A 14,827-nucleotide genomic window follows, 5' to 3' on the forward strand; every position below is an offset into this window, starting at 1 on the left:
GTATTTCATAGTTTGTTCTAGCTGTCATACTTTTGTGCATGTTCTTATACTATATTACTTGCTGTTTTAGAAATGATGGAAGTGATATGAAATGAGTATTTGCAAAAAAAAAAAAAAAAAGTAACCAAAAAATATCACATAAGATCCTCCTGTAAGAACGAAACATGCAGCAGAGTGTTTGTTACCGTTGGCCTTTCCTCCCAAACGTGATGTGCTCCATCTGCCATTGGCTTCTTGCAGTCTGACATAGGTTTTCTGTTTTGTTGTGTTGCCTTTTATATTATTTGCAACATTTTATGGTTTTCTTTGTTTACTACCTATTTTGTGTTGATCATTGTTTTTTCATCCGTAGCATTCAGCATATATATAGGAGTTCATTTATAAAAAACTAGCGCAAAGGAAAGTGTCTATTTTTTGTATTTATTTTTTAAAATTATTGGTTACTATGTAGGTGACCTACAAGCAATGTTATTTCCATTTGCTCTAGTTTACATAAATGTTCCCACTGTCATGTACTTCTGTACCTAATTTGCAGAAGAGTTGTGTTGTAATTAAGAGTCTTTGGCTATTACTCAAAAAACACACATAGTAACACTTAACTGTCAAACATTATACTAGAGCAGGGCTCGACAATCCCCGGGCGCCAGGTCGCATTTGCGACTAGAATTAGCGACCTGGCGCCTGGGGGTGCCCTGCAGAAGGTGTCCTGTCATTTTTGCCCGGACTTCCGCGCACAGAGTGCACGGACTTCCGGGCCGTCCGAAAATCGAGGCCCCGGCTTTTCGGCCTACTTGAGATGACAGGCTTCCAGTGGGGAACTGGCGCCCTCTTGTGGAGGCCGGGAGTAATGACTGTTTCCACTGCCTTTTTGTTCTCAATTCATTCATTACCATCTCCCTGTCCAGTTAGTTACCTTTGACAGGGAGTGTGGTTATTATTATTTAATTTATTTTTTAAATGTAAAAAAAAAAAAATATATTTTTTTCTTTTTTTTTTAATTATTAAAAAAATAAAAAAAAATTCTTTTTTTTCCAATTATTAAAAAAAAAAATATATATATAAATATATATCTATATAAATATATATCTATCTATATATATATATATATATATATATATAAATATATATCTATATATATCTCTCTCTCTATATATATATATATATATATATATATATATATCTCCTTTTTTTTTTTTTCTCGTCGCCATACCACAGCCGAAGGCCCCTTTCACACAGGCTGTCTGATCAGGTCCGCCTGTCAGTTTTTCAGGCAGACCTGATCGGACCCTTGATTCTCCTCTATGGAGCAGTAATCTGCCGCCATCTGATCCTGTCCACCAAAAGCAGACGGATGGATCGGATCAGATGGCATCGGATGGAAAGAGACAGACAGTCTGTTTTCATCCAATTGTGCTAGAGGAGAGTGGGGTTCTAGTCGTATTTATGTGTAAATTTAGTATCCGTTTTATTAAATAAAACTTGGTTGTTAGTTTAAAAAAAAAAAAAAACTGGCTCCTAACTTTTTTAGCTGGCTCCTAGATTTCAGGAAAATTTGTCAAGCCCTGTACTAGAGGCAGTAAAGTTCTCATTGTAACAACTTAGGATAACCCAGCCCTACACACCTATGACTGTGTATGGGAATACGATATACCTATGATGCACTGTGTGCGTCAGTGTAGAGCTATAGACCTCAATACAATTTCTTATTGTTATATTTAGTACAATTACTATCACAAATTCTAACAGGATATACAGCAGTACTTTTCAGAGTAACCATATACAATTTTTATTTTATTAATAGTATTTGCTGTGTTTTAGGCTGGGTTCACACTGATGTGGTATGGGAACCCCAGCGATTCCTTTGCGGGTTCCTGCACCGCGTCGGGATCGCAGGCAGGTTACACTGTGCTCTGTGAACCGATGGGGGTGTCAATATAATGTTAATGAAACCCCCAAATCGGTTTGTAGAATGCAGTGCGAACTGTGGAATCGGATCGCATGGATCTGAACACAATCTGACTCCAGTGCTGACAAAAAGAGGATCCTGCACAATTTTGCTGCCGGTCCACTGCGAATTGAGCCATACATAATGTATGGCGCAATTTGCAATGCACTGAATTCGCATGTCATTTGTACAGGAATTCAGTGCGATGCGGTATACCACATCAGTGTAAACCCAGCCTTAAAGGTAAACTCCAAGGCAAAAATCAAATCTTAAAAAAGATATACGATTCTGTTTTTTTTTTTTTTCCCTGCCTCTAAACGCCCCTACTAACGGCATTTAGAGGAATTTGGAGGTGTTGAGAGGCAGGAAAAAAAAGTGCGTACACCAGAGTTTTGGCAGAAAAAAAAGCTTGATGTGCCTAATGCACATAATTAGCAGGTGCATTAGATTGTTGAAGTGTTTTTAAAGGCAACATTTTTTTTTTATTTTTTAACCTTACTGCATTCTATGCAGTAAAGTAAAAAACCTTCTGCATGCAGTTTCCCCTGCAGCCACCCCTAATACCTGAGCCCCATAAATTATTATTCTGGCCAATAAGCCAAAAAGAAGGGAGGGTTATAACTAGGGATTGACCGATTATCGGCAACACTGATATATCGGGGGCCGATATGCACTTTCCCCGATATATCGGAATTGGCCCCGGAGGTTACCCATATTGCTGATATTTCGGGAAAGTGCTGTACCGGAGTGATGCCTGCAGCTAGAGGCATCACCCCCGGTACCGGTGTCCATAGCCGACGGTTGGCTGACTTGTAATGACAACCAATGCGGTTGAGAAGCCGCTCGGCTGTCGTTACAAGGAGCGGGCGGGGACGTCCCCTCCCACTGCCTTCCGCGGCTCGCCCGGGTCTCTTGTCCCACCGGGAGACCCAGGCATCCTACCTCCACCGCCGCTGCCTAAAGATCAGAGCCGAATGTGGCTTTGATCGGGTCTCCATGTAAAAAACCCGGAAGTGATGTCATGACATCACTTCTGGGTACTCTGCGCCGAATTAAAAAAACTGGCAACATTCAAAACAGCAAAACTTGGCGTTTTGAATGCTTTTCAGTGCCGAGGAGGGGTTTGGGGTATTTTAGATCCCCAGATCCCTCCACGAGGAGTACCTTTTTGTAAAAAAAAAAAAAAAAAACATTTTTTTTTTTTTTAATAGACCGAAAATATCGGCCGATACCGATATTCGATGACCAAAATATCGGCATTAATAAAACTATATCAGTCGATCACTAGTTAAAACCCCTGTCTTTTTTGGTTGTTTGATCTTTTTATTTACTTTTTTTTTGCAATCGGTGTCCCATTGCGGAGATTTCCCTTCCCTTCACTTCCTGTCCCATAGCCAAACAGGAAGTGAGAGGAAATTCTGCACATTAAAGGAAATTCTTGTGGACCCCAGATCACCAGAACTAGTGTCCCCATTAGAAGATTTCCCCTCTTACTTTTCTGGGGACAATCCAAAATGTGGGATTTTCTTTTACTTTCACTTTCAGTTGATAATGGTAAACAAGGGAAAATAGGGTGAATCTCCCTAAAGGGGGCACAGACAGCAAAATAAACTGATAGGCATTCTAATCCCCCTCCACTCTGTCCAAAAAAAAAAAAAATGTTTGGCCTTTTAGTTATACTTCAAAAGATTAACGCCCTAGGATTTGATGCGCCTAAATGCGTTACACGAGTTTACATTTTTAAGCATTTTTTCTGCTGGGAAGAAAGGAGTCTAGGCAAGTTAGAATATAGTCTGCAACATGCCAAAATAAATGACAGGCTAAAATACCCTGCAGCTGTACGCACATTGGAATGGTACTGGCATGCATACAAGGATGTATACCCAGAACGCATAAAGGTGGTATGTGTGAGTACAAGCTTGGATGTACATACAGCCAAAACATATTTCACCCTGCCATTCCTTTTAGCGGGTTGTATGCCCTGGGTGCTGGAATATACCTGATAGGCAAATGCGCCCTTGTAATGGAAGCCTTAGTGGATCAGCAAATGTAATTTAGGACCAAATAAGCCCCACAGCTACAACGCTTGTTCAAAGTAAGACCTAAACTTGCCACTAGTACTTCGTGCCAATGCCAATTCTGCCCTATAGGAAATTGGAAAAAGAAAAAATACTGACTATACAGGAGTTACCTTTTTTTGTAAATTCTTTTTATTAATTTAAGCATAAGATAGGGTTTGCAAAACAAAACCTATTGGGCCAGTATCTTCTTCTTAAACACGATTTTGCAACTTGAAAAGCTAGGATCTTCTCTGCTTTTTTAAAGGGAGGTCGTTAAAATGTGGTCTCCAGCTTGGTTGTTCCCATCTAGAAAAGGAAAATACTAATCTTTTACTGAGATGAGAACAATTTCAAGTTCAAGTGCTCATATGATTTCTTCTCCTGCCGCTTAAGCTCCTTGTCAGACAGCTTGAACTGAATTTGGTTTGATTAGATTCATCTCCATAGCACAAGACGACATTCATTAGTTTGCTAAGCCAACTCTGCTGCATGCTTTCATAAATTCCATTAGACTGCATGCTTTCTGTTCCAGTACAAACTGTATAGAGATTTTTCCACACCCATCCTTGCTTTTTATTTTTATTTTTGTTTCCCTTTTCTTGGTTGGATGCCTGTGTGTGTTTAATCCAAAACCCTGTCCAGTCCTGGAGTTTGAGCTACGGAAAGCCAAGGAGACCATTCAGGCCCTCAGGGTCAACTTGACACTGGCTGCAGGTGGCGTACATACAATTTTTCTTTCTTCCTAGTTTCTTTAATAAATTCTGGTTAATCATTTGATAAGCGGTATGATTTTCGCTCTAAGTAGATTCATTTGTTTTATTTCTGTATTGCAGAAAACGAAGTTCCTTTGCAGGAACGAAAGAATTATACATCGAGTCCTGAAATTCAGGTATGATGGATTGTATGCATTTTGTTTTGGAAGATATTTAAAAAGCTCTTTTATTCTAGAGTTTATGCTTTTGTTTTGTTTTCAGTAAGCTACTAAATTGTTCATTGTTCTGTCCTTGAGTAGCCAGGAATGTTGGCCCCATTCATATTTGGTGTGAGCACAGCCGGTTGATTTAGAGGTGTTTTTTTTTTTCAATACATTTTATTAATTATGCAGACATTTTTCTTTACAAAAACCAACAAATTACACAAAACAAAAAAAAAAGGGAGTCCAATATTTATTAATATAAATTATCCCAATCTTTTCCTTATTTCTTCTCTCTAATACCTATCACCAAACCAACGCTGACCACTAAGTTCCTATATACTTCATTCATGTTAGTTTCTTGCCTCCGCCACTCTCATGGGACTTTTTTCACACCACAGACCGATCAGGTCCGCCAGTCCGTTTTCTCAGGCGGACTCGATTGGACCACCTATTGTTCTTTATGGGGCAGTGGATGTGTGTCCGCTGACACCCGATGGCATCCTTTCCAATAAATTCCTCTAAAAAATATACTTCATTCATTGTTAGTTTCTTGCCTCCGCCACTTTCATGGGCCTTTTTCACACCACAGACCGATCAGGTCCGCCAGTCCGTTTTCTCAGGCGGACTCGATTGGACCACCCATTGTTCTTTATGGGGCAGTTTATGTGTGTCCGCTGACACCCGATGGCATCCTTTCCAATGAATTCCTCTAAAAAATATACTTCATTCATTGTTAGTTTCTTGCCTCCGCCACTTTCATGGGCCTTTTTCACACCACAGACCGATCAGGTCCGCCAGTCCGTTTTCTCAGGCGGACTCAATTGGACCACCCATTGTTCTTTATGGGGCAGTGGATGTGTGTCCGCTGACACCTGCTGGCATCCTTTCCAATAAATTCCTCTAAAAACAGACAGATGGGGATACGTTTGCCGTCCGGTGGATCGGCTCGGATGGAAACGGACATGCAGTCTGTTTCCATCTGACCACCCCATAGAGAGCAATGGGCTGTGTCCACTCTGCATAGTTTAACGAACACAGACCTGTCATCCACCTGCTCAGCGGGGATCAGCGGAGGGATCCTCCACTGTGCAGGCGGATCTGTTTGGATGAATTCTACCCCACATGAAAGGGGCCTTTAGTATATAAACATTTTTCACCAATAGATTGAAATCTAGAGTCTTGGATGTGAAATCTAAAAATTGTAACAGATTAAAAATAAAAGGAAAAAAAAATCTATATGTTCATCCCTTGAATTCTAGTTTTACAGCTTGTAAGCATCCAATTAGTTGATAACATAGCTTTTTCCTGTGCTGTTAAGGATTTCTCCATATATAGAGCCCGTTGAATCGTTGATTCATTTTCTTCGACTTTTGCTCCCCCATCAACTATTTTAATAGATTTATTACGTAAAGCAAGTTCTTTATATCTCTCAGTATCTTTTCATCGTTTCATCATTTCATCCTTGAGTTTTTAACTAACTTGTAGTACAGGAGAAGAATTGTGCAATTTTTGACCCCATAGACTTTGAAATGGAAGCTTTTGAAAAATAAGTGGAAACACGCATTTTTCATGTGTTTTTTTTTTTTTTTTTTTTTTTTTTTCAGGTGCTTAGTCCACCTTTTATACCAAGTTACACATTGCACCCATATTTAGGGTGGCGGCTGTAACTTTGTGAATTTTGCATGGCTGTGTGTGGCTCCGGCTGCATAGCTCCACCATTACAAGAACTCTTCGCTATCGGTGGAGCAAGTGTGGTGATCATAGCACTTGTAGTACAGTGGTGATTTCTCTAGCTCCGTTACCGAAAGCCTGTAAATTTGTAAAGACTAGGGGACTCAAAACTTTCTAATCCAAGGGTCAGTTTACTGCCTTTCAAGCTTTAAGGGGTTCAGTCTGCGGTCAGTGGGAGCAAACAATGCCAATGGGAGGAATAATACCCCATTGTTGGTGTCATTGGGAGAAAAAGTTTCACATTATTGGTGTCATTGTGAGGAATAGTGCCCATCATCTATGTCAGTGGGAGGAATAATTCCCCATTGTTGGTGTCATTGGGAGAAAAAGTTTCCCATTATTAGTGTCCTTCTGAGGAATAGTGCTCCATCGTTGGCGTTAGTGGGAGGAATTGTGCCCCATCTTTGATGTCATTGGGAACTATTGCACCTGTTTGTTGGAACAGTGGAAGGAATTATGCCCCATTGTTGGTGTTAGTGGGAAGAATTATGCCCCATCATTGGTGGTCGGGAAGGAATAGTTCCCCAAGGACCATATAAAAGAAAGCAAAGGGCTGCAGTTTGGAGACCACTGTTTTTAGAAGGTTGTGCAGGAGCCTGCTAACATTGCCCCTGTTTTTGGGAAAGGTGGACTTTGCATTTAAAGTCAATGGGGCAAAAAACATGTCATTCTGCTCCTAAGAAATGATCTGGCTGCGGAGCAATGGTAATTATGAACAATATTTTTTTAACACAATAATAGGGTAATATATAAAGTATGTGGTTTTGATATGCGCTTAACAGTTGAGATTTTGCTGGTGAGTGGTCATCATTTGATGTGTATATGTCAAAGGGCCAGAGTAGTGGAAGGATATACATATGTGATAAGTCAAAACGGTATATCCAGACTTTGGTCTTGTAGTAGAGACCAGAACTGACATTGATATCTTAAACTGTTCTGTCTAAGGAAACGCTTAGTTTCCTATTAGTAATATTGCTTCCTTTTGATTGCTGTGTGCTGTACAAACTCCCCACCATCATGCTGTTTAGATAACGTCAAGCAGAGCGTCCTTCTAATCCACTGCTAGTTAGAGAATTCACTGTAAACATATTAACTCTAAAACCTATTTTAGCCACGCATTATTGTAATACCTTAACTTAGTCTTCAGAAAGTGACAGCATTTTGGACAACACCCTAGGACTTTAAAAAAAAAAAACCCCAAAGAGAACGTTCGTTTCATGTTGGGTAAACAAAGGTTATTAACCACAAAATAAGATATGATTTTCCTTTACCAAAGCCCTGTGTTGGATACTCTGGGCACCCTAATATTTTTGAGTTTTGTTAATCTCTGGTGAGTGATGGTTGTAAGATATTTTTGGAGCTGCCAGTCCAGGCTGGGTGTTGGCAGATCCATTGCAGAAGGCAGGAAAAGAGTTTAAGGCTAACTTGCCTTTTTTGCACCATATTTAGGGAAATGGACCCCCCCTCACTGTTCAGGTCATTCATTTATAGATACCCACTGTCAATGAAAGAACTACAAGTCCTGTCTGTCACTGGGGCAGGTAGACTTGTACTTCATTCATGGAACAAGAGTGCTGCAATCACTGCACCCATAGTCCAGCAACACTTCCTCCAGCAACTGAAAGAGAGCTGGAGAAACATGATGTTGATTCACTGGTCACAGCTGCAGTGCTTGGCAGGCTCCTGTGCAAAAAAATAAATAAATGCACTTTTTTTTTCCTGCAAATGTCAAGTATGTGCAATTTTATTTTTCTAGAAGGTGAACTTGGCTTTTAATAAAGTACTGGCTATAAATTTAAAACATGTAAAACCAAACCATTTAGTTTAAAATAGAAATGAAAGGCAAAACATTTGTGTACAGATGTAAGAAAACAAACACTCCCCCCCCCCCCCCCCCCTTTAAGTGATCACATATCTTCTGTTCTCAGCTGCATAAGAGCTGGGGGCAGAGGCTCTCTCCTCTCTCCCTCCCCCCGCTCTCTCCTCTCCTCCCCTCGCTCTCTCCTCTCCTCCCCTCCCCCCCGCTCTCTCCTCTCCTCCCCTCCCCCCCGCTCTCTCCTCTCCTCCCCTCCCCCCCGCTCTCTCCTCTCCTCCCCTCCCCCCCGCTCTCTCCTCTCCTCCCCTCCCCCCCGCTCTCTCCTCCCCTCCCCCCCCGCTCTCTCCTCTCCTCCCCTCCCCCCCGCTCTCTCCTCTCCTCCCCTCCCCCCCGCTCTCTCCTCCCCTCCCCCCCGCTCTCTCCTCTCCTCCCCTCCCCCCCCGCTCTCTCCTCTCCTCCCCTCCCCCCCCCGCTCTCTCCTCTCCTCCCCCCCCCCCCCCCCGCTCTCTCTCCTCTCCTCCCTCCCCCCGCTCCTCTCTCCTCTCCCCACCACAGTGCTGCAGTTGTGTACAATAAAATAAAAGGGATATGTTCTGTTATTTCCAGAACAGTGTATTGCCACGCTCTATACCACATTATAACTTGCTGAAGTGAATGAAATGGGATTTTTGCGCCATTTCAATGCAGTTGAAAAAACGTTAAACAGTGAGATGCGTCATAACAATGCAACGGCACGACTCCCTTCACAATGCACTCTGGCAGCCACAGTATAATGCCGCTGCTGGAGAACACTGAAACTAAAGCTGGGTATACACAGAGGCTTTATTTTTTGTGTTTTTTTTTTTTTTTTTTATATCTTGTTTAACCAGTGGATTGAAGGAAAAAATAAAACTCCAGATGTCTCCTGCAGCTCTATTGTGTTCAGAACTGGAGTGGTTTTCCTTTATCTTAAATCTTGAAGCAAATCTGAAGCCATTCAGAAACATTGTTTTAAGGTTCAAGAATAGACCTTCATGGTGGTTAATAATCTGAATTTGAATATATTACAGCTTTGTTGTGTTTGATTTATAGTAAGCAATTTGTAGGTTGCCACTTTTCTTCCTAGAGTTACACTTTTACATCTTTTGTGTGCCACCTAGTGGCAGTTTTTCAGATTTCAGTTATTGTATAAAACCAAAACCTTAAACAAACTTTTCTAGGCAGTGATTTATCATATAGATAGTTTGAGTAACTGAAGACCCACAGTTTTTTTTAATGCTGTTTTTTTTTTTTTTTATCTAATCCTTTGTCCCACTTTACACTTAAATAATTACGATGATAACCCTAGCCATAAATGGGCCCAACCCAATTTACTTTGTAACTACTCTACTCCTTTAGTGATTTAGCCATACTGGGTACCTTGCAAGTCCAGAAACTACTCCAATATCTGTAAAAAAAACCAAAAACGAATATATATAATAAATTGTATTAATATTATAATAATATGACAATGTTTTAGAAATAATAAATATATTATATGGAATATAATATGTATAATAATTAATAAAAAAACTTCACAACGGGTGAAGGAAAACCAGAGTATTTTCCACATTTACAATAGCCAGAAATTGCATTCTGGAAAAGAATATGGTAGAACTCTAAAAGATGAGTTGCAAGGGCCATCTGTATTCCATTTAATATGATGTTTGGGCCATCCTCCATAAACTATCAATGAATTGCATATCTAAAACACAGTTGATAATTTATTAAAGCGTGTATAGGCCACCATAACACTTCAAATGCTTAGTGGTGTGAATGTGAGTGTGTTGTAAGTGTGTGTGTTTAATAAATATATTTAATGCTTGTGTGTATGCAGTTTGCTTACTGTATATTCATTCCATCATTCTCATGTATTTGTATTAATTGGTCCCTAGGTGAATTAATAGTAAACCCTTGCTAGCAATTAAGAGTGCATAATCTTATATTAGTGTTGTTCCTTTAAATGAAATGATGTAAATGAAATTTCCACTTAAGGTAAACTGGTCTGCAGGGTAGGAAGGTAAGGGAAATATAATTGAAATCCAATATTGTTGCACTATGGGACCATACCCTGTAGCTCTCCCTGTAACCGTCTCACCAATGGCCTGTACTAGGGCTGCACGATATTGGAAACAAAAAGTACATTGCAATATTTTTTTTTTTTTTTTTTCGTGAGTAGCGGCACAACGAAAGAATCAGGTGTGCAGGCACGCGTGATTGGTTAGCTGTGCAGCTGCTCACGGCGCGCTGCTCACCGCTCAGTCAGGAGAACTAAATGCAGGCAGGCAGACTGAACGTGTGGGACGGATGTCGAGCTGTGTTCTGCTACCTTCTACAACCACTGTGAGTCCCGACTATCGTATGTTCGGCGATGTGACTATCGCCTATGCTCGCAGCACGATAGTCGATATCACATTGACTATCGTTCAGCCCTAGCCTGTACTATTACGGATTACCTTGATTTTTATACTTGAATATTTAAATAAACTTTTGAAGAAGACTTAAAGTTACTGCAAGTAACTGTGAAAGCACATTGGAAACCACTAAATAAAACAGGAGAAAAATTCTAAATTCTCTATACTACTTTCAGGGTGGTGACTGTACAAGTGCTAATGTTAATACAAAAGCAAAACAACCAGGAAACTGGCTTCTTCAGAAGGAGAGATCAACTATAGCAGCCTACATATTTTATGCTACCTTTTTTTTTTTTTTTTTTCCCTCCTAATTTTTAGTTTTTATACAATATAGATCCAATCTTTGCTAGCCTACTTAACAGAGCTGCTTTCTCACATAAGGAGATTCTGTAATATACCTGCTGCTGTATCCTAACATTTTCTTTCTAAAACTTGTATGTAAAAATACAACAATGGACATACAGTATATTACATTAAGATGAGGAGAGCAAGGCCCCAATTTAAATGTACCACATGTACAGGGGTTGAACAAAAATATAGAAACCCTACATGATTTGCAGGTGTGACAGTGGCGACCTGTTTCGTCTTTAAAGCAGAAGTGAAGTAACATGGAATGATGGACAGCATAAACTCCAAACCTAAAAAGAACACTAGACACACCAAACAATAACGGCCGTGGCCTTGTTTATTATTTTTTTACACATATAAACAATTAAAAATTCGCCATAACTTTAAGAGCCCATTCACACTAGCACGACTTGTGAGGCGACTTGTGTAGCCCCAGGTCGCTTGACATAACAAAAGCAATGTTAATCAATCAGTGCCGTCTTAATTGGCACTACTGAAGTTGCTCCGACTTCAGAAAAGGGTCCTGTACTACTTTGAGGCGACCTGTGATCCGACTTGTCCCATATACTTCAATGGGAGTCGCCTCCTTATCTTAATTGAAGCGACTTGTTATCAGACTTTCCAGGAAGAAGAAAGAGATTAGCCAGGCATTCCCCACAGACAAAGTCGCCTGTCTCTTCAAAGTAGTGCACAAGTCTCTTCCAAGTCTCTTAACAAGTCTCTTAACAAGTCTCTTAACAAGTCTCTTAACAAGTCTCTTAACAAGTCTCTTCAAGTGAACCGGCTCTTAATCAATGAATACTTTAAAACCGTAAACAAAAGCAGCCAACATCAGTTGGGTGCTCTTTAAATATCCCTGTGGTGACTGGCAAAGGCCCCCTCAGCCTCCTGCTTAAATAGGGGTCCTGTGAATTTCTGGAGTGCTGTGGGGGAGTCAAGTAACCTTAAGTGGCCTATCCTAGAGGACCCCCCCAGAACTTCCAGAACATTCCCAATCCGCTGACTTTTTTTCAACCTATCAAAACCAAAAACTCAATGGGGGGGGGGGGGGGGGGCTTGAACCTCATACTGCTACCATCTCATGAGGCAAAGGGGGAGCCGTAGAACAGGCTATCCCTACTTTTCTCACATTCTTCTTTTTTTTTTTTTTTTCCCCTGTGTGTTGAGACCCCTAGCTAACAGGTGGCAAGCCTCACTTTTGTCATTTACAGCATGCGCTGCTAGTAATAGTCATGTCTGAGCTTACTGAGTTTCAAAGAGGCCAAATTGTTGGTGCCCACTTAGCTGGTGCCTCTGTGACTAAAGTTGCCTATTTATTTGCGGTGTTGTGATGTATAGTATCCAAGGTTATAATGGCATGTACAGTTTCCGGGGCAATGTCGTCTGATAACCAGAAGTGCAGCTGACATGGTCAACTGGTATCCGTTTCCATTATCCACCATCCAAGAGTTCTATTTATGTTTGTCAATTCCAATAAAGAATTCAGGCGGTCTTGGATGCCAAAGGCGGTCCAATTCTATAATGGGTAACAATTTATTTTACCTGGTGCTTCCATATTTGTGTCCAACCCCTGTATCTCACCACTGTAATCCTAACCTATCATTAGAAACCATTAATTTAAATGTGTTGTAAGGTCAGAAGGTTTTTTTATCTTCTGTGTACAGCAGTCCCCCCAATACTTACCTGAGCCCCATCTCTATCGATGTCCACGAATGACTCAGCCATCCAGGACTCAAATCTCCTGATTGGCTAAAACACAGCAGCAGCGCCATTGACTCCCCTAGCTGTCAATCAAACTCAGTTAGCCAATCAGGAGAGAGGGGGTGGTGCTGAACAGCAGCTCCGTGTCTGAATGGATACACGGAGCTGCAGCTCGTCTCGGGTGCCCCCATAGCAAGCTGCTTGCTGTGGGGCCACTCAAAAGAAGGGAGGGGCCAGGAGCTCCAGCCATGGACCCGAGAAGAGGAGGATGTGGGCTGCTCTGTGCAAAACCACTGCACAGGTGCAGGTATGACATGTTTATTATTTTAATAGAAAAACGAAATGTGACTTTACAATCACTTTAACACTGTCAGTTTTGGAGAACATAACCCTTTTGTTTGTCATTATTTAATTTTAAGCCGTCCTAAAAGTCATTGCCACCATTGTGCGTATGATTGACTCTTTCCAATTTAAAACCATCCCTTCCTTGAGTAGTTTAGGATTCCCTTTATCCCTGAGGTCCATAGTCTTTGCCCTGCCAAAGACTATTTTAAGATAGGAATTGGAGGCTTGCCTAATATACAATACAGTCATTTCATAATAACAATAGTAGTGGTTTTATGGAAGTGTTATGAAATGAACAAACTGTCCTAGTTTTCATAACGTAGTACCTCACAGTCATTAGTCATCCAGATACATTCCTTTTTCATTCTCAAGGACAGCTCTAGAGGTGCCATATACTAGTAAAGGTGGGGGGGGGGGGGGGGCTTATATAGGCAAATTGTATTGTGGGTATTGGCAACATTTTTCTTACCTGGTTGGTGGCGTTTTTCTTAAGGCTTCACCTGTTGGTAAGAACACAAATATGTTATAGCTTTCCTAACTTCTTTGCTTGGTTTTATTCTAGGAACCTATTAAACCTCTTGAAAAAAGAGCACTAAATTTCCTTGTGAACGAGTATTTATTGAAAAATAACCACAAGCTTACTTCTATAACCTTTTCCGATGAAAATGATGACCAGGTAATGTGCTTATTACATTTTAAGTATAATATGTATATTCTTGGTTGCATAGAAACTCTAGAAGGTGCGTAATCAGGTAGAAAGACTGAGTATAAAAACAGTAATGTTCTGGGACGTTTTTCTCAGGAAAGGGACATTTTAGAACAATATAATATGGAGGAATATCCTAGCAAGGCAAAAGGATATCCTTCTAAATGGCTTATATTGTTCTTGGAATTTCCTTCCATAGTTTTCTATTCAATGCCAAATATGATCTGGCTGCAGATGCTGTGACCTACCATGAATTAATATAAACTTGTTGATTTTCAAAGCACTTATGTAGAATATAGAGCTATTAAAATACTCACCCACTCTTATTAAACATGGTGTTTTGCCCATGCTAGTCCACAATCCGAGTCAGGCTTAAAATTGCGTTCAATCATTTTCATGGCTATATACTCTGTCATGGTTTCAGATGTGGAACAGAATTTTTTTAAAAGGATGTGGTGACATTTAAACCTCTTGTTCAATAAACCCTTAGACGAAAATGATCAACTTTTTTTTTTTTTTTTTTTTTTGTAGTCCTTTGCCTAGCTATTGTGCTAGCAAAAAGCAGCGAGCAACACACCATCATTAGATGACTGATACGTAACTTTCTATATAGGTGTGCAGTTATGAAATACAGGCAGTACGAACACTTTTACTGTATGGAACCTTTTTTCTAGCTTTAGTGGTATGTGTTGATTCCTTAAATTACTAGAAAGATAATTTATGTATTATAATGATTACTATGTAATATAGTTTATGTAATATTTTTTTTTTTTTTTTTTTTATGGAGCAGTATCTGTTTTTCCTTCTTACTAGTTAGAATACACTGG

The 14,827-nt window shown here is 40.3% G+C and overlaps 1 protein-coding gene across 7 annotated transcripts in view; it reads left to right on the forward strand.

The window, feature by feature from the left end:
* The window catches only part of RELCH (RAB11 binding and LisH domain, coiled-coil and HEAT repeat containing), a 241,533-nt gene that overhangs the window by 81,769 nt on the left and 144,937 nt on the right, over positions 1 to 14,827 (forward strand). For 5 of the 7 annotated variants that reach the window (XM_082258179.1, XM_082258177.1, XM_082258182.1 and 2 more), the window contains exons 3-5: positions 4,648 to 4,719; positions 4,839 to 4,894; positions 13,857 to 13,970. In XM_082258179.1, the coding sequence (XP_082114305.1) occupies positions 4,648 to 4,719; positions 4,839 to 4,894; positions 13,857 to 13,970 (242 nt within the window). The remainder of the gene's footprint in view (positions 1 to 4,647; positions 4,720 to 4,838; positions 4,895 to 13,856; positions 13,971 to 14,827) is intronic. The other 2 variants (XM_082258180.1, XM_082258181.1) reach the window with 1 other exon arrangement.

Source organism: Pelophylax lessonae (assembly GCF_965119305.1).
Source record: "Pelophylax lessonae genome assembly, chromosome: 5".
In the NCBI taxonomy this organism is placed as follows: Eukaryota; Metazoa; Chordata; class Amphibia; order Anura; family Ranidae; genus Pelophylax; species Pelophylax lessonae.